Raw genomic sequence first — 23,121 nt, 5'->3', positions numbered from 1 at the left:
AGTTATTGCCTATAGCTATAGTTCATTTTTACTATAGTACAATATATAGTGATGTGAATATAATTTATGCCATCTACTCTTGTCAATGGGCATTTAGATAGTTTGTATCTTTTGCTATTATATATAATGTAATTATGAGCTCTCTTGTACATGGCTCCTGTGGGAATGTGCAAAATGTTTTATTTTAAAAGAATAACATCTTTGTTATTAGTCATACTTTTCAAAGTTTTTTTAAAAATAATTTTATATGACTTTCAGTAGAATCTCAACTCCATTTTACTTGATAGATATGTTTCCATAAAAGCTTATACACTTAAAATTGGAGACAAAAATCATGCTCTAAAAATTGAGACAGAAAAGACTGGAGATGATGTGTGTGCTTCATTGTATCTCCGGGACTAAGTTTTATTTATATAAATATATTGTGCATGGGGATATGACTCCTTCTTCTTGGGTTTGATAGGAGTTAGGGAAGAAAAACCAGATTAAGTAGTTTCTGTTACCAAAAACATTTTTGAGGATTTCGGTCAAGGTGAGTACCTTCTTGGAGATGAGTTAATTTTTTTCCTGCTCAATTTTATGAATGATTTATAAGCATTACACTTGATGAGATTACCTTACTATTCATTGTTCATTGTTTGTCCCACTGTTGAATGGGAGATATGGTAAACTTAAAACTACATCGGGAAAATTTTTTAAAATAACATTTGTAAGGTTTGCTATTATAATTTGTAAGTATTTCTGTATACTGAAAATCAATAAAACATTGCAGAGATAAATTAAGGATGACCCCAATAAATTGAGAGATACATCATTTTTATAGATTGGAAGACCCAAATTGATAATCTATAGATTGAGTACAATCTCTGTCAAAATCCCAGTAAGTTTTTTTGTTAAAATCAAGAAGCTAATTTTGAAATTTATACTTATAGGACCTAGAAGAACTAAAACAATTTAGAAAAAGAACAAAAGATTTAAAGTACCTGACTTCAAACCTTACTATAAAGTTATAGTTACAGTCAAATAGATCAATAGGATAGAATAAAGAAATAAATTCTGGTGTATATGGTAGATTGATTATTGACAAGGTTGCTAAGGTGATACATGAGAGAAAAGGATAACATTTTCAACAAATGGTGCTGGAACAATTGGATATCCCTATTCTTAAAAAAAGACACTTAGACCCTTCACACCATACACAAAAGTGGGTCATAGATTTAAATGTAAAATATAAAACTGTAAAATTTCTAGAAGAAAATATAGAGCAATGACCTAAAGATAAGAGCTAAAACTATAAAACTCAAAACATAGGGGTAACTCTTCATGACCTTGGATTAGGCAAGGATTTCTTAGATATAACACCAAACGCATGATTTGTTAACAAAAGTCGATAAAAATGGATGTCATCAAAATTACAAACCTTTTATTTCAAAAGATACTATTTGGAAAATGAGAAGACAAGCCATAGATTTGGAGAAAATATTTCTAAAACATATGTATGATTAAGGATTTGAATTCAGAATATACAGAGAATTATAACTCAGTCATAAGGAGACAAATAACCTGGTTTTCTAAAAGGGCAAAAGATTTGGACAGATTTCCCTAAAGAAGATATATGTGTGGTACACAAACACATGAAAAGATGTTTACTGTCATTAGATATTAACACCACAGTGAAATACCCCTAAGGTACCCTCCAAATTGGGTAAAATAAAAAAGGATTGACTTCAGTATTGGTGAGATGTGAAGAAACTGAAAACTTCATACATTGCCGGTAGGAATGTATGTATGTATGTAAAATTGTATAGACACTTTTGAAAAGTTTGGCAGTTTCTTAAAAAGTTAAACATGTGTCTGTATGACTTAGCAAATTCACTCCTAAGTATCTACCTAATAGAAATGAGTATATGTATATGCACATAGACTCCTAGGTGAATGTTTATAGCAATATTATTCATGATAGCTAAAAACTGAACTGTTCCAATGTCCATCAACTGGTAAATGGATAAACACAGTGTGTTTATCTACTCAGCAAAAAATTTAAAAAAGGAATGAATTGCTGATATTCAAATGGATGACTTCAGAAGCATGCTAACTGAAAGAAACTAGATGCATAAGACTAAATTGAATGCTTCTGTTCTTCAAAATTTCTAAAAAAGGCAAAACTTTAGAGACAAAAGCAAGTCAATGGCGGCCTGGTTCTAGAGGTGTGAGCAGGGATTTATTGCAAATAGGCACAGAGAACTTTTTAGGGTGCTAGAATTGTTCTCAAACTGGATTACAGTGATTACACACATAGCTATGTATGTTTATTAAAACATCTGTATAATTAAAACTAGTGAATTTCATGGTAGTTATACCTCAGTAAAACTTTTAAAACAATGCGAGTATTTAACAAAAGAAAAAGCAGAAAATAAAAGTGAAATGGCTTTTTGGTAAAAGTGGCAAAAATTTTTAATGAATTTACTAATTCAGAAAAATAGAATCTTACAGTTTTTTTTTTTTTTAACAAGATGACACTAAAATGCTTAAGACATGTAATTGAGAAATAATTCATATGTGAGCGTACCTCAAAGATACTGTGAGTTTGGTTCCAGACCACCACTTTCTCCATATCAGCAAGAGGCTGCTTCACTTTGTTGTCATTCGTGTGTTCACTGCAGTAGCACTTTTATTTCCTTTAAGAACTTTTCCTTTGTGTTTGCAACTTGGCTAACTGGCCCAAGCAGCCTAGCTTTTTTTGGCCTATTTCAGCTTTCAACATGCCTTCCTCACTAAGCTTAATCATTTCTGGCTTTTGATTTAAAATGAGAGACATGGGACTTTTCCTTTCACTCTCCATTCACCCTAGCTCCACCATCCTCTGGCAACCGCTAGTCTATTTTGTGTCTTAATGGATTAACCTATTCTGGATGTATCATGTAATATGTGGTTCTTTGTGACTGGCTTTTTTGACTTAGCATAATGTTTGCAAGGGTCATTGTCTATATTGTAGCATGTATCAGTGGCATGTATAATTCTTTTTGGTTCCTGAATGATACTCCATTCTGTGTAATACACCATGTTCATCCTTTTGTTAGTTGAAGGGCATTTGGGTTATATCCATTTTTTGGCTGTCATGAATAATGCTGCTGTAATATTTGTATTCAAGTTTTTCTGTGGATATGTTTTCATTTTGCTTGGGAATAGAATTTGGAGGGGGATTATTAATTTTATCTGTCAGTGATTGCTAAAGAATATTAAAACTGTAGATGTATAAGAAATCCCTGACTTGCACTGGTTTCTGGACATGGTCTGAAGTTGAATCATTCTAAATTGAGGTTGGCCAATTTATAGTAATCCAGATCATCCATGGGGAGGTTTTATTTGTTTTTGCTTTTATCTTAAAAAGGAAGTTCCAATTTTTAGTTTATTTTCTTACGATTTGCTTGTGTAACCCACAAGTAAAGTGTAGAGGGTGGGGAAGGAATGCAACTAATTGAGTATTCCATTATGTTAAGCAATAGCTAACTGTGTTTTTATATACTTGGAAGCTAATGAAGCTAAATTTCATGCATGGCTTGTGGCATCAGGTGTAGTAATATAGTGAAGAGGCAATGTGATGTAGGCAGATGCTTAGATTAGGTTTGAGTCCTGGTTCTTTATTAATACTGCAGATTCCTCTCCTTGGAAAAGGGGAATGAAAGTTGACCACCTCTAATCCAAATGTCAAAATCCTCCAAAATCCAAAACTTTTTGAGTGCAGACATGATGCCACAGCGGAAAATTCCACACCTGACCTCATGTGATGAGTCCCAGTCAAAACTTTGTTTCATGCGCACAATTATTAAAAATATTGTATAAAATTACCTTCAGGCTATGTGTGTAAATTGTATATGAAACATAAATGAATTTCATGTTTTAGACTTGGCTCCCATCCCCAAGATTATATATATGAAAATATTCCATAATCTGAAAAAATCTGAAATCCAAAAGATTTCTGGTCCCAAGCATCTCGGATAAGGGATACCCAACCTATATCTCACCTGACTCATGGAGTTGTTGTGACAAAGGAGATAATGTCTATTAAAGCACTTAGTACAATGTGATGTACATATATGGTATTGTTACTGTGTATGTGAGGTCTCTGGTCAAAACATGTCCTTAATATCTCTTTCAGACATTCACACACCCTTTTTCCTTCCCTATAGTTATTTAAATAATAAAAACAAGTACTTTGTAGGGCTTACTGTCCTCAAATTTTTAAGGCCTTGAGCTCATTTATTAAACTAATTTCCTTTTCGTTGCAAGATGGAAAAAAACCTTTACTTCTTTTGGATGATTATGACTGTATTTGTGTATTGAAAAGAAAATTCATTCAACAGTATTTTAAGCAGCTTCTATGTTTTATGTCAGGCAGTATTTTAGATACAGTGATGACTACTTGCACTTGTGGCTCTTACAATCTAGAGAAAATAAAGATGTTTTATAAAAGCTGTGTGTAATGATATCACTATTTATGTAAGATTGTAAGACAGTACAAACAGTTAAAGGAAGGAGAGTTTGACCCTTTAAGATGGGAAATCATTTTGGCCACCGCTTTCTGTTCTGGGGAAGCAGAGAGTCAACAAGCATTGCTCAGCAGTGATTGTGAAGAAATTGGCAGATGGTTTTCAGAGACTGGGTATCTCTGTACTAAAAGACTGCTTAGGATTTTAAAAGATTTATTTAGCTGGATAAAGATTAAATTTTCTTAAAATGGTAAAGGAGAAGAAAGGACACTTAGAGACTTCTATCAGATTTCTCTCTAAAAAACAGATTGACACTGAGCAATGTGAATTGCTGTACCTCAGCAAGGAGAGAATGAGGTTTTTTTGGGGGGTTTTTTGTTTTTAATTAATACTTTACTTTTTAAAATAGTTTTAGGTTCACAGCAAAATTGAGTGGCAAGTAGAATTCCCACATACCACCACCTCCACACATAGCCTCGTGCACCAGTGTGATAGAATAAGATTTTCATAGAGTATATTATCTTTGTGTTTTTGTGATCTGTTCTATCAAAGCATTAACCTTTTTTCTTGCATGACTCTTAAAATTCCTTTTTGTATTTGGATTTAGAATTTATAAATGAGTATGTCTATATTACGTATGTTTATATATGTATATGTATATATATATTTACATAGAGACGGTATTCTGCCATCGATATTGTCTGGGGAAATGACTTTCACTTAATTTTAGAGTTTCCAGGCTACTACTTGCTTTTTCTATTCCTCCCTGACCCCACGTTGGGATGGTAGTATGTATATAGGTTGTTATATTTTTATGTTAACAGTAAAAATCAGAGACATTCTTCAATGCTACTGAATATTTTTTAAATACAATTTTAATAGCATGATTTTACTTAATGAAAAAATTGGAGATTTCAAATAATGTTAATTGACAAGTGTCAAAATTTCACTTAAATATAACCAGCCATTCAAGTTCAGCCTCCTTGACTTTTATTTTCCTCCTTATACCATCACCACCATGATAGGATTAAAGTTAAAACCAGTAAATTTGCTATTTAACACTTTGCCACACTAGAAAATTTTTTTCCTTGGGGTCACAGTGTTTGATTACAAAAATAGAATAAAAACTTTGAAAACAAAATGATCCTTTCTAATTTAATGAAAAATGTGTTATTTTTTACTGTTTTCTGTACATGAGTTATATGCAACTTGAAAAATAGTTCTCATGGCTCGCAAGGTGAAGAGATGTGTGAGTTGTGTACGCTTCACAAGGCCCTAGGCTCAAAACTGGTGTGAATTAAATACAACTCATGTGGCAGTTAATGTGTTAAGCAGCTGCAGTTGGAAAAGCAGATTGAATTTACTGAAGAAACAAGATATCGCTGGATTTTATTCTACCCTCCTCACCCTCATATCCCTGTTACTATATTATCTTTTTAGATTGAGGGAATTCCACAAGTTACTTTCTGTTTTCTCAAAGTAAGATTTACATTGGAACTGTAATTACTTGCCTCATGAGTTCTTCCATTCAGTCGGGAATACTCCCAAGACACCAACATTAGTTGCTATAAATAATATACTCTTATTACTTTCATTAAATAACTCTCAATATTACCTTTTTATTGGCTCTCAAAACTTTGATATTTTTAGATTTCATAGTCTAATAAGGGTATAGCTTTTTTAGGCTGTGTAGTTCCATGTTTTAACATAAGGTGGCAGCATTGAAATAAATGCGTTGTGGCACCAAGTTATTAAAATAGTTGTTTGGTCAGTTACTTAGCTCATTATAACAGAGGGAACCTTGATTTTAAAGTTCTTAGAAATGTTTGCAGATTCTAAGTCTTTTTGCTAACTTTTCGAAGTCAGGGTTCCATTGAGTTTAACCAGGTGTAACAGGAATCTCTTTTCGTGCTAGGAATTTCTTTAGTATTAAAAGATCCTGGCTAAATAAGATTATAACTAGCCCAGCTATACTGTGAATTTGGATTCAAATATCCAACTGCTTTTTGATAGTCACTTATTGACTATCACTAGATTGTAGATCTGTGGGGTCTAGAACTTTGTTTCATTCACTACTCTTTCCTCAGTGCCTAGAACAATGCCTGGAATACAGTTGATGTTCCCAAACTGTTTTGAAGGAATATCTGCAGTCCTTCTGTAGTTCCTTTTTAGTCAAGACATCCAAGCCACAAACCTATCATTCTTGTACCCATCTACCTCACCTTCTACATCTACTCATTGCATTTCTTTTTGTTGCCAGTTTATGCAAATTTCTTTCACTTTTCTCTATCCTCGCTGCTATCAGCTCAATTCAGGCTAACATCTCCTCTCTCCAGATTTTAGCAACTGCCTCTTAAATGCTTCCCAGATTTCAGTGTTACTCCCACTTCAGCTCATTCTTCTTTTTAAGATATAAATCTAATTATATCTGATTCCTAATAGATCATTCAGTGACTCCACATTGACTACCAGGACAAAGTCCCCTAAAAGGTTTTATGAGACCCTTCTGTTTCCTTTCTTGAAGGCGGTGTTGGGGATGGTGATTTTTAAAAAAATATTACAGATTATAGTTTGTAGCTCATCATTACTGTTTTTTGAAATTTGTTTTTACTGGAAGCCATAGCACATTTCAAAATAGTTTTGTTGCAAGATCAAAATCTATAATACATACAGAAGACTGCATAAAACATATATGTAGTTTAAAGGATGATTAATTATAAAGTAAACAGTTACATGTGTATCAACTGGATCAAGAAATTGAACATTGCCAGCACCCTAATACATGTCCTGATACCACTTACATTCTTAAAGAGTATCATGTAGTTTGCCTTTATATAAATGGGACCCTACTATATATCTTACTTTTGTCTTCTTTCACTCAACATTATATTTGCCTGATGGATTCATGTTATTTCAAGTAGCCAAAGTGTGTTTAATTTCTTTATTGTTATCAACTAGTTATACATTATTTATGTACAATTGATTATCTTCCCTTCATACATATTTTAACTAATTTTTATTGAATTGTATCCAGCTTTTTAAGAAGCTGACAGATTGTCATATGTGTTCGTGTCACATTTGGAGAACATACCTATTCTGCATTGACCCACAAGAGTAGAACTAGGGGGCAAATCTTGTTTCAGTTATTATTTTAAAAAAATACAACCCCCCACAACTTTTTAATAACTATTGTTGATTGGTAGAGTAGGCTGTTTTGTAAAGTAGTAAGTTCCCTGTCACAGAATTATTCTAGTTAAATCTGGATAACTATGTTAGCGATTTTATACCAACTAAGGGGTTAGTAAATGATTCCATGATTCCATAGTTAGAGGCAGGCACATTACATTTCAGAGAGCTTTCTTTGAGCATTACAGTGTGCTAGTTATAGGGAATATGTAAACATGGATGAGAAGAAGTTATACCCTACTTCCAAGGGGCTCACAGTCAAGGAAGATATCTTTTTTTTTTTTCTTCTGCTATAGACTGAGTAGGTAAGGAAGATATCTTTAAAAAGTGATTTAAGGTGGGTGCGGTGGCTGGTCATATGCACCTATGGTCCCAGCTATCATGAGGCTGAGGTGGGAGGATTATTTGAGCCCAGGAGTTCAAGGCCAGCCTGGGCAACATGGCAAAAAAATGTAGACTCTAAAAATGTAGACTAAAGTGTATGGATGTTGAGAAAGGGAATCATTTCTCTGGATCAAGGTAGTTGTGGATGTTAAAATGTGAGTTGGGCCTTAATCATAGACAATCTATGATGAAATTTGCATTGGTTTTAGAATGCTAAAATTTAAATCCTGTTCAACCTTTCTTAAGGTTTTTTAAACCAAAAATTTTGTCATCTTTAAAAAATAAGTAATACTCATCTTTCAAGATATTAAGAAGGTTGAGTGAAACTATATGTATGTGTGTGTGTGTGTGTATTTTCTAGGTACAAGTCCTTTGTCAGATTTATGTTTTACAAGTATATTCTCCTAGTCTGTGGTTTGCATTTATTTATTTATTTTTTTATTTCGGCATATTATGGGGATACAGATTTTAAGGTTTCAATAAATGCCCTTTCCCCCCCTCTTCCCACAAGTCTGAGTTTTGCATTTTTGTTTTTTTAATAGTATCTTTTGATGGGACGATTTTGCCCCACCATTGAAGCGATTCCTCCTGAGTATTTGTATGGTACCTGATGTCTTTTGAGGTTTTTCCCAGTCTGGCTTGGGTGAATACAAATATCTGCCTTTGTGTTAGCTGTAGGAATTTTTTAACCTGTTTCTTTCTGAGGTTTTCCCTCTTTGATTTGGATAGATTTCTCACATGCATTTGCAGATACGTACCAGCTAAAAACTTGGAAGGAAACCCTGGCTGGTCTGCAGAGCATTCTCTCTTCTCAAGTACTTTGTCCTGTGCATTCCAGCCAGTATGACCTCCCTAAATTCTCACTCGCATCTCATCTGCTAAGGGCAATTGCCATACTGTTTGGGCTCCCCCTCCGTGTGCCATGGCCTAGAAACTCTATAGACAGAAAGCTGGGACAGTTGTTGGATTCATCTCATTTGCCTGCCTTTTCTCTTACTCTATTGTCAGGTTTCTGAAAACGTCATACATTTTGTCCAGCTTTGTAGTAGTTTAAGGCAGGACAGTAAATCTGGTCTCTATTCTTCTTTCTTGGCTGAAAGTGGAAGCTATTTAAATATATTTTTGCTTGAGGAAAAAACTTGATGCTTGAGTCATTTTAGTTGTAGATTTGTGTTAAGCTGTGGAATTGATGCTTCTCCAAATACTCACTAGAGCTGATGTTTCAATTAGATGCAGAAAGATTTTTTAAAATTTTTTTCTTGGTAATTTTCTTCCCAAAGCATCTGGCAGTTCATGTTACTTACTTCTGTACTTATGTAAGTATGGGGATTATATGAGCTGTCTAAAGCTCTATTTGATATTCCTGGATCATGTTTAAAAACACACTCTGTGTAACATCAGTTGAGTGTGAAACATGAATTAAGAGCTTATAAAGATCTAGTTGAGTACATTTGGGGGGAAAACATGCAATTATAGTTGTTTTTCCAGTTGAGCTTTTTGAATGACTTTTAATTACTTGCTTTGGATCTTTTACCTACTTTGAACACACACATAGTTATCAACTCTCATTTAAATACAGAATTTTAGACTTTCAGTTAAATTTTATTTTAGGTTGAAGATTTAATAAAATTATCAATTTATGTAAGTAAAAGAGGAGTATAATTTGGAGAACTGCATTCTTATCTTGCTGAATAACATTAGGTAATTCACTTAACCATGTTGGCCCTCTTACTTCTAAAATAAGAGGGATTGGCCAGATCCCAACGCTAAAACATTGTGATTCTGACCCTGTATTTCTATACAAACATTAATATAGAATGTCATTTGTTCATTTACTTTCTTATATTTGTATTAATAGTTTGCATTTTCAAGGTTTTTTGAAAGCTAAAATGTATATCTTTTTCAAGTGGTTTTGTCACTTCTTGGAAAATGTAACATCCCAAATGCAATACATTTTTATTAGAGCAAAGTTTAAGGTGTTCCATCTCCTGCCTGTTCTTTAGAATACTTCTGTTAAGAGTCCTAAAGAAAGAATAGTCATTACAGGTGGAGAATGTAAGTTAATTTGAGAAATATGACTGTTTGTCAATAGATTAGAATACAGAAAACATCATTAGAAACAGATTCAAAATAAAAAGGAAAGTTCAGAGCACATTTTAGAACATCTGAATTATTCTTAATTTGGTATTAAGCATCTAAATTTATTTCATTCTGTTTAGACATTTTAAATGTAGTATTATTGTAAAATTATCAGATTTCTCTGGAATATATGTGATGCAAGGGATATAAATCAGTATGGGACAGAATCATAGATACGTTATTCCTCAGGGTGTCAGATTGTAATATAATATATAGCCCAGGGATTCTTGGGATATAGAGTCTGAAATCCCAAAACTATATTGGTGTTTTTATGAGTATGTGCTTTTCTCTGGTACAAAGTTCCATTCCTTTAGACAGATTCTTAAATGGTTTCCTGTCCCTCATGAAAGTTAAGAACCACAGATACAGTGGATATTAAATATGCCTCAGTACTGATTGCCTTGGCAGCCCTCCTTTAAAAAACATTTACATCTTCTGCCAGAAACTGCATTCTTTTTGTTAAAGGAGAAACCTTAATCCTTTGTGTCATGGTATCCTGAACTTCACAACTCTGTTTATTGAATGACAATGACAAAGAAAGCTACATGGGACCATAGATAGAGTAGAATATAGCAGTCTTCGCGCTCTCAGCAATCTCATGACAACTATATGCATAGGCCTTATGTATGGAATCACATCAACTGAGAAGTAATTCCTTTCACATTCATTCCTTTTTGTCCTCCCATACCTACCTAGATTGTGTTTCCCTCTCTCTGTCTCACATATGCACTCTTATTCCCTCATTCAGACATACACACACACACATACCTATTTAGTGTTGTCAGTATTTTGGGCTTAATTATAGGCCAGCTTTGGTTTGTTGGAGAAGGTTGGGAATGAAACCCAGAAAAGTTCTCATGCATCTTTGGAACTTTGGTGTATTTGAGAAGAAACTGGAGATTTGGTTCTTTCAAATAGTGATTGGGCCTATGTTAACTGGAGTAAATCATTTCCTAGGGGATAGGAACTTAGAATCAGATTGAACTCTTTAGATTAACTCTAAATTACGACACAGCAAAGATTAGCATGTTGCTAGAAATGGAACCAAATCACTTCTTCACAGAAATTACTGATTTAGTTTATAAAATTCTGACACATACCTTTAATGGCTTCTGATGAAAATTGGACCATAAATAAATACTCCTGTGTATTTATTGTGAGGTGTTTACAAACCCCACATCTCTTTCAGCTTTCACCAGTTATAGGTATCCAAGTCCTCATTTTTGGTGTTCAGATAAAATTTTGATAGAAACAAGATATGTTTTTCCATTGGACACGCTACTTAATTTTGTCAAAATAGAAATGTGAGTAAGTCTTATAAAAGGGCAATCAGGAATAAGCAATAGCAGCTAGCTATTTAAGAGGTATTCTATTAGCTCTTTGGAAGGAAAATATGCTCCTTTTGGTCATAGATGTTTCCATCGAAGTAGTTTGGGTTTTTTTTTAATGTGCCAGAGTTTGATATTTTGCCAGTTGAGTTTCAAATGATGAAGTAGAAATCAGCTTATATATTGCTTAGTCATTCTTGTTTATAAGAAAAGCATTCTGACATTCTTAGCTGTAAATGGACCCCTGGTTTGAACCGTATAGTTTAAAATGACTGAAAAATTATTGGCTAAGTTCTCTTGGATTTTGTAGCTTATACCTTATGAGTTAGATGTTTTACTTTTGCTTTCTTAAGGAGCCTAATAATACTTTATAAAGTAATCATTATTATTCTTATTCTAGTTTTCACTTGGACCATTAAAGATTACTAAGTTGAATTTAGGTTAGGAAAAACAAAATAGTGAAGAAAATTGTTTATGTTTGAGACTTCAGTGATTTATATTTTGAGCCATTATTTAATGGAAATACTTTTAAGGTAAAGCAAAAATAAAAAATACTTAACATTCTTTTAGTTGTTGTAACTTATTTAAGAGCATGCTGAATTCCCTTAAAACCTCAACCTAGACATCTAGTGACATCTGTGTTTTTTTTTAAATAAAAAAATCAAGTATAAAATTAGAGTTTTAGAATTGTATAAAACATGTGGGTGGTTAAAAATAACTTTTAGTTCTCTTTAGGGTTTCAGTTTTATGTTCATGTTGATATCATACTTTATAAAATATCATAAAGACATTCTTTTCTATTTTATAAGTTATTTCCCTCTGAGATACAATTTCTCTAAGCTAGATTTATAATAGTCTGCTTTCTTGACATTTTTTAAAAAGACATTTCAAACCAAGTGTATTATTCTATATCCAATAGAGATTTATGCATATACATTTAGAAATGATTTACACATATTCCTTAAAATTATCATTTGGTTTAGGTGATTGTATGTTATGTGTTTGTTTTATCTTATAATACACTTCAATAATAGTAATACCATTGGCAAAAAACAAATCATACAGCATCATGATACCAACATGAAACATCGTCTATTGTTGTATCTTGTAATCCAGTCTCTTAAAAATGGCCAAACTGATTTTAGTTATATCTGGGAAATGAAAAATAAAGATGTAGAGATTGATTGGCAAGGAGAAGAGATTCATATATGAAGACGAAAATGTGTAGGAAATACAAAGTAGATCACATTTAGTCTGGATACAACCTCAGAATCCTTCTCAATGCTGTGTTCCAGATAGCTATTGCTTATAGATTGAAGATTTGGCCTAGATATTTGGTTCTATGAAACTGAAAATTGTCATTTATTGACATATTCCCTTTCTTCTGAGCCAGAATAAAAATTTAGGTGCATGCGCACCCTTTGTTACTAACCAAACTGCATTCAATGTGGAAAATACAGTACAACTGAATGCCTTAGTTAATGATAGAAGCTGGTATAGATAACTTCATGGAGGCATGGTATCTTTAATTTTAGGAAACATTTGGTCATGAGGTATGTTCCTGAAGCACAATTTCTTGTCTCTTTGTCTTTGCTCATCCTCCTAGAAGCTTACGTCATTGATAACCTGCTTTTTGTAGAACTGTATTTTTTTATTGAATATTTTTCTTTTTGCATATTCATTTGAGATTAAAAATCTGAGAAATGTGGGCTTGGCCATTTGTATATTCTTGGAGAAGAATCGATGCCTTATTTAAGAAATAATTCATTTTCTTATTCTTCAGGATTTAACATGTATTTTTACCAAATTGCATGTTGCCAAAGGGTATTTTGAGTTGGCCAATTCAGATTCATATACTAGGAACCTTGTTACCAAGCACTAACAGTGCAGTCTTCTTCAGCCAGTATGTTAAAATACTATGTTTCTTCTCTCAAAAACTGATTTGATTTTAAATGATTTTAAATCAATGGCAATTTGAAAGTAAATATAAGTGACTCAATTCCTATATTTGCTCTGCTTCAGATATACTAGTATTTTCTTATACCAAAGGGCATTGAGATTTTTCCAAGTAATTTTTTTTTTTTTTTGTATAAATTGTATCCTCGAAACTTGATTTATGGTATTGCCTGTATTTTTGCTTTTGTATTGGAACCTTTGGTACTTTGGGATATCTGATGTTTTAAAATATACTGTTCAGTGAAATGAGTTTGTCACTTGATACCATGTCTACCTTTAGAGTGTTGTGTACTGATAACTGACCCGAACTCAACTCCTAGGCTCTAAACTCAGCACACCACCAATTTGTGTGACCAGTTGCTGATGCAACTGCTCTGGCTTTTGATGCTACCATGGTGGTTTGCTGTCACACATTGATCAATTGCTCTGTGCCAAACACTGACTTATTGCTATGGCTCAAATCCAACAACTCTACAAGGAAAGTGACTAATCTTCATTTTGCAGGAACCAAGGCTGGGAGAAATTCAGTAATTTGGCCAACGTAGGTACACCCCCTGGTTGTCAAGCTGCAGGATCAGGCCCCTCGCTTCCACTGTGCTTACCTATTTTATCAGATGCTCAATTTTTTTGAAGACTTGGACTGATATAAGGTTGCATCTAGAGCCAGGAGTTCAAGTTAAAAATTTATTTTTAAATAATTATGTGTGTGTCCTGCTTTAAGAAAACTAATCTTTTAAAAAATTGAACTTTAAATCAGACTGAAACAATTAATATTTTTTGATAGGATCTAAGCTATTCTTTTACATTAAACTACTCCCATTAGTTTAATGGGTAGTATTTTCTAGTGAGTTTAATTGGTGGTTCAAAGATAACCAAGGTGGTTTACCTTAACTAAGGTGGTTCAACTTAGGTAAGAGTTTTTTCATCTCTTAAAAGGGTGTGATAATACCACCATCATAGGGTAAGTCAACTGTTGCACTTTGCTAAGGCTACAATGGATAGGTAGCATTTCTATTTTAAGACTTACTAGGAATATATTCATGACCCAGCTCAAACACCACCTCCTCAGGAAAGCCCATCCAATTTTTCCTCAGATGGAAGGATTTGCTCTCCTTCTGTGGGTTCCCCTATCACATAGACAAATGCTAATCTGCAAGAGCCAGGAATATGTTTTATTTGTCTTTCTGTTCTTTTACACTACCGCCCTTCTCCTCTCTCAATGTCCCTTTCCCCCAAGCCCTGGCCAAAAAAACCTAGTATGGTGCCTGGCACTTGGCATGGAAAGATAGGGAGTCTCACATCTAACAAATTAAACAAATGGATCTTTGAAAAGTCTCTTCTTTATTATGCTTTGGAAACTTGAATGCAGCTATTTTGTCCAGTACCTTTTTTTATGAATATGAACAACATCAGCTAGCTCCTTTTTTCTTAAGTTCCAGGAGCATCTACTATGTACAAGATACTTTAAGGCACAAGGTGTAAAATTAAAAAATAATTACAAATGAAACTGTGTTCATTGGACTCATTTCTCTCCTTTATATTTGGCATTACCTCACAAACTTAAAATATTTTTACTTGATTATTATAGAAATTATAAAGTACAAAAATAAAATTATAAGTTGTTTATTATTTCCTATAGGCACATTTGGATTTCTAAGCAAAATCTTGTTCTAATTGCATTTGGTGGCTCTATAGTTTTTAGTTTTTTAGACTGTTATCCTTGTATTATTTTATTGGTGCATTTTAACCAGATCTTTAAGATATTTATTTTGTATATTGCTAGTTTGTATAATAGAGATTGCTCTATATAAGAAGGTAATATTTATGACATTTATAAAAATTGGCACTTTTTCTTCCTATTGAAAATTGTCTGGAATTCTAGAATAGAATTTTAAATTTGGATTCATTAAATGGCAGAAGACAGTAATTTATTTTTTATGTTATGGTTTTCTGTGTGAATCTAATATATAAACTTATTTGATTTCCTATAAAATTCCCAGTAAGCATTTTAAAGCACAATTTTCCTCAAGTTTCTTCTGAAAAATAGCTGATTTTAATGTATGACTGGTAGGCAGTCAAAAAAACCCAGTGTTTACTGCTTTTATAAAAACGTAAGAAATCTTCAAGTTTAAAACTTAAATTTGGGCCACAGAAGAGATTCAGTTTCTTCTATAGCTTCAATGTGATTAATATAATTTGTACATAGCTTTTTTGGTTTCTTTCCTTCCTTCCCCCAACTTTTTTCATATGTATGTTTGGTATTTGTCTTGTATCTTTTCTTCTATTTGCTCTGTATTTGATCACTATTTAAATCTAAGTTTGTAAGACTTCATATCACTGTCTATCCTTTGCCGTCCAATGTGTGGTTGGTTATTTAGCACTTGAAAGGGGGCTGGTTGGAATTGAGATGTCTGTAAGTATAAATTATCACACTGGATCACCAATACTTGGTGGAGAAAAGAATGTGAAATTCCTCAATAATTTGGATAAATTGCATGTTGAAATGATAATACTTCAGATATTTTGCCTTCTATCTTGTCCCCAGTTTATTGAAGTTCCTCAGTGGGGGAAAGAGAGAGTTATTGTTAGTATATTCTTTCTGTGAGACAATGGGTAGATCTAGTGGACAGCAATAACTGAATGTTGAGCCTAGAGTTATTCCTGGCTTTGAGGTTTTTACCTAATGGCTAAAAGACTTAAAATATAAAGGAGCAGGCAAGTAACAACTGAATGAATTCATCCTGTGTTATACAATGTAGAATAATAAGTGTACTGTGCAACAGGTATATGCCCTCTCTAGAGGGTAACCTTATTCCTGTTAAGCTGATTGTCTTATGGGAATGTATGCACTTGTGTTGCCAGATCTTTCAGGTTTCCAAGAAAAGCCCCCAATCTTGATTTTTAAGAATCTTAAATCTCCCAAGTCTTAAATACTGACAAATAATGCAAAACTTAAAACCACTTATGCAGATAAAACTAAATATGGCTGTGTTCTGAGTGCTACTGCTTTGTAACTTTTGACCTACGAGGATGCTGCTTGGAAATAAACATAAGTTTTTAAGTACATTAGATGACTCAATTAAAGTCTACCATTTATAAAGAGAGGCTTGGAATCTCCTGTTGATTAATGGCTTTTAAGTTTTATACCTTTTAAAGAACATTAATCTCAAAATAATAAATGTCTTTTAGTTTGTTTTGAAGTAGTGTTTGAGTATGTATTTCTAGCATACTTGTATTATTTTTTATATGAATGTTATTATGGTCCTTATTCTCTCTCTGACTTACTTTTCTGTAGTTCATTTTAATGTAAATTCAGTTTTCCTGAATGTTTAGAAGAAGGCTGTGTCAGATTGTTTTTGTAATTTCACAGAACCTCGTTTTCTGGTGTGTGTACTGTACAGAAATATGATGGGTTGCTTGCTGAGATTTCTTGACTGTGTTCTCCTCCCCCCACTTTCATTTCCTGTTCTCAGATTCTTCAGATGCTCTGTGGTTTTCCTCTGCTTCCTTCAACAGATACTGGTAATATGCAGTTCTTGAAGCTATTGGTGGTTCATAGAGAATACTTTTTCACATAGTTACTTTGTAAATGTTTCCCATGGGTTTTTGGATTTGCTATCTAGTTGCTCCATCTGTTTTTGTGTGGGGAATCAAGAAGGTCCAAAATGGCTGCTTCTGTCCTCCCAGAAAATCCAGGTGCAATTTATAACCTGATGTGTTGGGTGGTAGCCAAAAGCCAGATGGTTAGTTGTGTTTGAATACTTTATAAAATATATTTAAAAACAATAGTAATTTTTTAAATAAAAATTGGGAAGAGTAACTTAAAGAAAAAAAAGATAGCTCACAATGTTAAATGGTATGTGTTTCTGATACTTCATCAACTCCCACTCACAACCAGAGATACATTTTATCAGCTAGAATAGGTTACATTGCTACCATTTTGTTCCTCTAATCCAAATTTAGTGCCCAAATAAGATTTTGTAAACCACTGAAGGATTATATGAATTACCATTTACTGTTCACATTTGATCATTTACTGAATATTACTTGTTCTTATTCCCTAGATAAATAAATATATATGTAGATAAAATAATAACACTTTATACAGAAGAGCTTCATGGAGTAATCTATTTACTAAGGGCCAGTCTGCTCAGTTTCATTCATAGGAAGGCAGTACAGTGTTAAAATACACACCTGTTTCAGGTTCCTTAATCTATAAAACTCATACTCTCTAAACTTAAAGGGTAATGTATATGCACATTGGGTTATATGAATTTGCAACACTATGGTGATTGTGAATTTTGGAACTTTCATTATGAAAAAGTTCAGTTGTCCTACTCAGGAAGCTGAGGCAGGAGGATGGCTTGAGGCCAGTATTTCAAGACCAGCCTGAGCAACATAATGAGACACCCTGTCTCTACAAAAAACATAAAGAAAAATTAGCTGGGCATGGTGGCATGTGCCTGTGGTCCCAGCTACTCAGGAGGCTGAGGCAAGAGGATCTCTTGAGCCTTGGAGTTCGTAGTTCATACACTGAGCTATGATCATACTACTGCACGATAGCTTGAGCAATAAGACTAAGACCTCATCTCTTAAGAAAAAAAAAACAAAACAAAAACACACAAATTCAGTTCTCTGCCACACAGAATGTCAACTATGTCCTTGAGGTATGTATGTAAAGATGAAAAAGATGGGATTATTTAAATTTAAAAGGTTGGGAAAGTTGGATACTACTTCTAAATGTAGATATTATGTTCTATGACATAAATATATATACTTTTTTCCCTCAATTTCTCTTTTAAGGTCTCAGGCAGTTTCTTCTCCAGTCATCCTCCAGTTTGGTCATGCAGAGACCCTTCTTCCACTGCTTTCTCTCATGGGCTACTTCAAAGACAAGGAACCCCTAACAGCTTACAATTATAAGGAACAAATGCATCGGAAATTCCGAAGTGGTCACATTGTACCTTATGCCTCGAACCTAATATTTGTGCTTTACCATTGTGAAAATGCTAAGACTCCTGAAGAAGAATTCCAAGTGCAGTTGTTATTAAATGAAAAGGTATTACCCTTGGCTCACTCACAAGAAACTGTTTCATTGTATGAGGATCTGAAGAACCACTATAAGGATATTCTTCAGAGTTGTCACACCAGTGAAGAATGTCAATTAGCGAAAGTAAACAGTACATCCGATGAGCTATGAGTAACTGAAGGACATTTTTAATTCATCAGGAATCTATAGGGAGTGATTACATGCTTGTAATAGGTAGGCAATGCCTTGATTACAGAAAGCTTTTACATTACTTGAGTATTTCTGTCTTTCCACAGAAAAACATTGAGTTTTTTTTGGTTTGGACATGATATGTAAGAAATGATTCTTCACTGGAGCAGCTCTGTTAAGGGGAAAAAAAGAAACAGCATTGCAAATGTTTACAGAAACGAAATTCTTTCTATTTATATAAGAAATCTCACCCTGAGATAGCATATGATTTCAAAATGATACTTGAAAAGTGGAGTAACAAAATATGGCAGTCGGACAATCCATAACTTGATTGAACTAAGTGTAGCAACTTTACCAATTTTGCTGCAGTTCTATCTCTTTTCCTCAGGTAGGATGGTTCTAAACTGGGAGTATCACTTTGGAAGAAAGCTATCATCCTTAGATGAGAATTTGAAACCATATTAAGAAACAGAGTCTGATCTCAAAGGATACCTTCACTGAAGCAAGACAAAAAGTATAATTAAATATTTTTGTTAATGTATTTATAAAATATTGGAACACTTTTTCAATAATTCCTTTTAACCTCCTAGTAAGTTTTGCAAGGCTATCTTAAATTATTATTATACCTATGTTACATATATAACAATGGAAAGACAGAAAGGACAATTCACAAGTCAGATGGGTTGAATCAAAGTTTCTTAAATCCATTGCTTTTGCATTCTGTCACTTGGCTTCTATTTTTATATTTGCTATTATATGAAATGTATCTTTTGGTTGTTTGATTTCTTTTTCTTTTTAAAATAAAGACTTCTTCCCAGCTGGCTTAGTTTCACATTTAAACCCATTTTAAAGAAATAGTTCTGAGTTCGGTCAAATACCATGAAAGTATTTGCTGTAATAAACAAAATTCTTGTGACTTTACTACCAGGTCTTTTCTGCTCTCCATATTGAAATACAGTCAACAATTGAGGTAAAAGGTTGGTCAAGCAGTTTTGACCCAACCAGGAAATACAAAGCAATTTTTTTCTAATGCAGATTTCCTCAAATAAATAGATTATTATTAATGCATTTTATTGTAATTCATGTTCACTTTAAAGATGATATCTTTCAAAGGGAGATTTAAGATTTTTGTTGAAAATATGTGGTTACTCTGGTCAAACAATATGCAGTAAAATCTCAATTTACTGAAGTCTACTCTATTGATTTTTCAGTAGTTTATTTTTAACCACTTCCATACGAGCTTCCACTGTAGTTGATAGCCACAGATGAACATGCACAGCCGAGCGACGACTTTAGCCAACAGCTGTGATATGAAGGTACACAGCCGAGCGTCGACCATAGTCTATAATTTTGAATTGACTTTTCTAATTTTTCATTTATCAAAATTGTGAACATTTAAAAATAACATAATAAAAACATATATGTATATGTTACCTATTCTGATTTACATTACAAGTAAAGCTGCCTGTAAAGTAAAACAAGCTTTCATTGCTTTAAAGCTTTCCCCATCACACAAGAGCAAAACGGATTCATCGTCAATGCACAGCACAAACTATCGTGTGGACTATGAGTGTGGCTGCGGGCAAGGTTTCCCAGCCGGTGAGCGCCGTACCGAAGTGGTTAAGGGGAGAGACCATAGGAAATCAAATATTAAGGCTGTGTGTCTATGTACACATTATCATGGATGACTTGAATTAGGACACTTTCAGCCAAGTTTCAGTTGATAAAAATTGAAAAAATCAGTTTTAGTCTTTAAAAAAAAAAAAAAGCTGAAATAGGATCTGTTTTAGCACCAGGAGTCAAAACATTTTCTAGTTAATGCTTGGTCAGGTGAACTTTTCAGTCAATAAATTAGTCATATCCTAATTTAGGGATAAGATAAAAAGATTTTAAATACTTTATCAGTAAAAATAAAACCTTGTTGCTTTCACTTTTGCAAAATATGACCAGGGGCACCTTTAAAATTATACTAGCCATCAAGTTACAGGACCTTGCCAGTACCTTTTTGAATAGATTTCCTGAGGTTAAAAAATGTAGCGCTAATGAGTGAGTAAAAGAGACAAGTCAACAAACATTTGGAGGCTGTAAGTACAGCATATGTGCCATGAAAAGATGAAGGACAATTTCAATATGGTATTCTCAGAAATTGAATCATTCCAGAATAGCAAGTATTCAGAATGGACATGAATATAGATTAATTTAGATACTCTCAGTACACATGTTCTAGAAAGAAGATATAGATGTGATAGAGGAAGGATCCTGGGTTCAAATGACATTGGGAAACTTGGGGTTCTCTTTCCTATGGAATGTCTCAGGCTTTTAACACCCTGGCATACATTGTTACTATAGGAGGCATTCTAGAAGGTTCCTGTCTTATGTGACCCGACCATTCTTTTTCAAGGGTAAACTCCTATGACTATTGTAAATGAGAATATACTTTGAAAATTTGGGGATTAAACCAACACATGCCATTTGGCCTGGCTCATGGAATTAAATACAAGTGGGGAAAAAATTGTACTTATTTGTAAATCAGATCAAATGAAAATAGATGGGATCATTATAGCTTTATCTTTAAATACTGTTTTGTAATTTAGTTCTCATTTCTTGGAAGTGCATTTTATTAAAAATCTAAAAGCATACAACTGTGTATTGAAATTATAAAAGATGCATAGATCATTGATCTGTTGATACACTGATCTTCATATGAATGATGTTTGTAAACAGATGATTAACTGGTAAGTGCTGCTGCTGCATCAATACACTCACTATTGATTGCTTCTACAAAGTTCTGGTGTTCTTTGTTAAAAATAATTGTAAATGTGCAAATGTGAAGAGAATAAAATAATGAGCACACATATCCATCCTGCTCTCAAAATTAAAATGGTAACATTTGTTTTAGATCCTAATAAGCACTTTTGCATGCCTCCATGATCCTACTGCCCTTACTCCCTGCCTAGAGGTAACCATCAACATAATAATACTCACCATTCCACTGCATGCTTGGTTCTGAAAATTTGTAGTCTTGTGGGAGCTTTAAAATTTTCTACAAAATGTCTTATACTCTGTGTGCCATTCTTGAATAACTAATTTATTTTAACTGCTGTATTCCTTTTTTTCAATAATTTTTATTGATCTTGATCATTTGTTGCAAATTAATACCTTCAATTCATCAATGCTTGTTGGTTACTTTTGTGTACAAACACTAGACATAGTCTGTGGGCATAGAAAGATGAGTGAACCTAGTTCTTTTATTCAAGGAGTTTATCTTAAAAGACCTTAAAACAAATTTACTTGTCTGACACATTAATTGAATATTTTTGATTCTTTAATACTTTATAAAATATCAAAGACTGAAAGTTTTATAGGAATTGCTAAATTTCATTGTTAATTAGGATCGTATACTCATCTTTGATTCTAAACATTAATGTAAAAGACATCATATAGAAATATTGGATGGAAGGTAAGTGTGGTCCATTTTTACTAGTGTTACAGAAGTCCTGCTATTGTGATTTAGGAAGTGCCTAAAACTGAAGACTTTCATCAGAAAAACTAAAGATCTTATCCAGGATAAGATATATAAAGAGTTGAACATTTAAAAATAATCTTTGGCTAACAAAAGTTCATTCATAAAAGACCAAATTACTCAGTTAAGCCAGAATTTAATCCTTATGGTCCTGACATTCTGGTTGATTAATGCCTATGTGCATTAGCCACTTTTCTGTCTAATGTGCAATTTGACGTGTGCACTGTATTGAACTTACTGTTTTCTGTGGTCATGTCATTGTTTTGAAGTTTCTACTCTCCAACACATAGTCACTTGATAGTGTTTTGGTACATGATCTTAATGTTAACACTGAAATTAAAACTCAACGTCTAAAGAAAAAGGTGGTTCACTTTATCCAGGCATAATCAACTTTTATGATGTTTTTGAGTGCTTTCCTTTTGTAAACTGCAGAAATGCTGAAGCATGCCCTTAAATATTTGGAAGTTACATACAACCAAACCAGAATATAAAGTGTGAATTTTGGAGACAGTTTCTCTAAAATGGTATTCTGTGTGGTTTCATTAATGAAAGTTGGAATTTGGACTGTCTTTTGCCAAATGTAAGCTGAAAATAAATATTTGCATTACTAGATAATTTGCTTATATCTAGCTGTTACCCTGACCTGTGTCACAGATCATCTGCTTCTCTCCTATTCTTTTTCTCGCACTCAAGCCTTTCATTCTATTCATCTGGCAGCCTATCTCACTCTTAAGCATCCTCACATCAGTCTATTCGGCTATTTTTTATTCTTCATGTGTATGAATAACAGTATTTTTGAGAAAATTCTACAGCAGGAAAAGAGAAGTCATGTTCTTCCAGTATTGGAATTAAGTTGAAAGGAAGATTTATAGTTTGAGCTTCATATCAGCCAACTTG

The 23,121-nt window shown here is 33.3% G+C and overlaps 1 protein-coding gene across 3 annotated transcripts in view; it reads left to right on the top strand.

Moving 5' to 3' along the window:
* MINPP1 (multiple inositol-polyphosphate phosphatase 1) overlaps positions 1-21,556 on the top strand; it is a 40,656-nt gene extending 19,100 nt beyond the window's left edge. The window contains exons 5-6 of one of the 3 annotated variants that reach the window (XM_012762888.3): positions 16,957-17,005; positions 18,287-18,556. In XM_012762888.3, the coding sequence (XP_012618342.1) occupies positions 16,957-17,005; positions 18,287-18,406 (169 nt within the window). In that variant the 3' untranslated portion in view covers positions 18,407-18,556. Of the gene's footprint in view, positions 1-16,956; positions 17,006-18,286 lie in introns of all 3 variants that reach the window. The other 2 variants (XM_012762887.3, XM_012762889.3) reach the window with 2 other exon arrangements.
* The last annotated feature ends 1,565 nt before the right edge of the window (positions 21,557-23,121 follow it).

The sequence above is a fragment of the Microcebus murinus genome, chromosome 14 (genome assembly GCF_040939455.1).
Source record: "Microcebus murinus isolate Inina chromosome 14, M.murinus_Inina_mat1.0, whole genome shotgun sequence".
Taxonomy (NCBI): domain Eukaryota; kingdom Metazoa; phylum Chordata; class Mammalia; order Primates; family Cheirogaleidae; genus Microcebus; species Microcebus murinus.
This window is presented reverse-complemented; position numbering and strand designations above follow the sequence as displayed.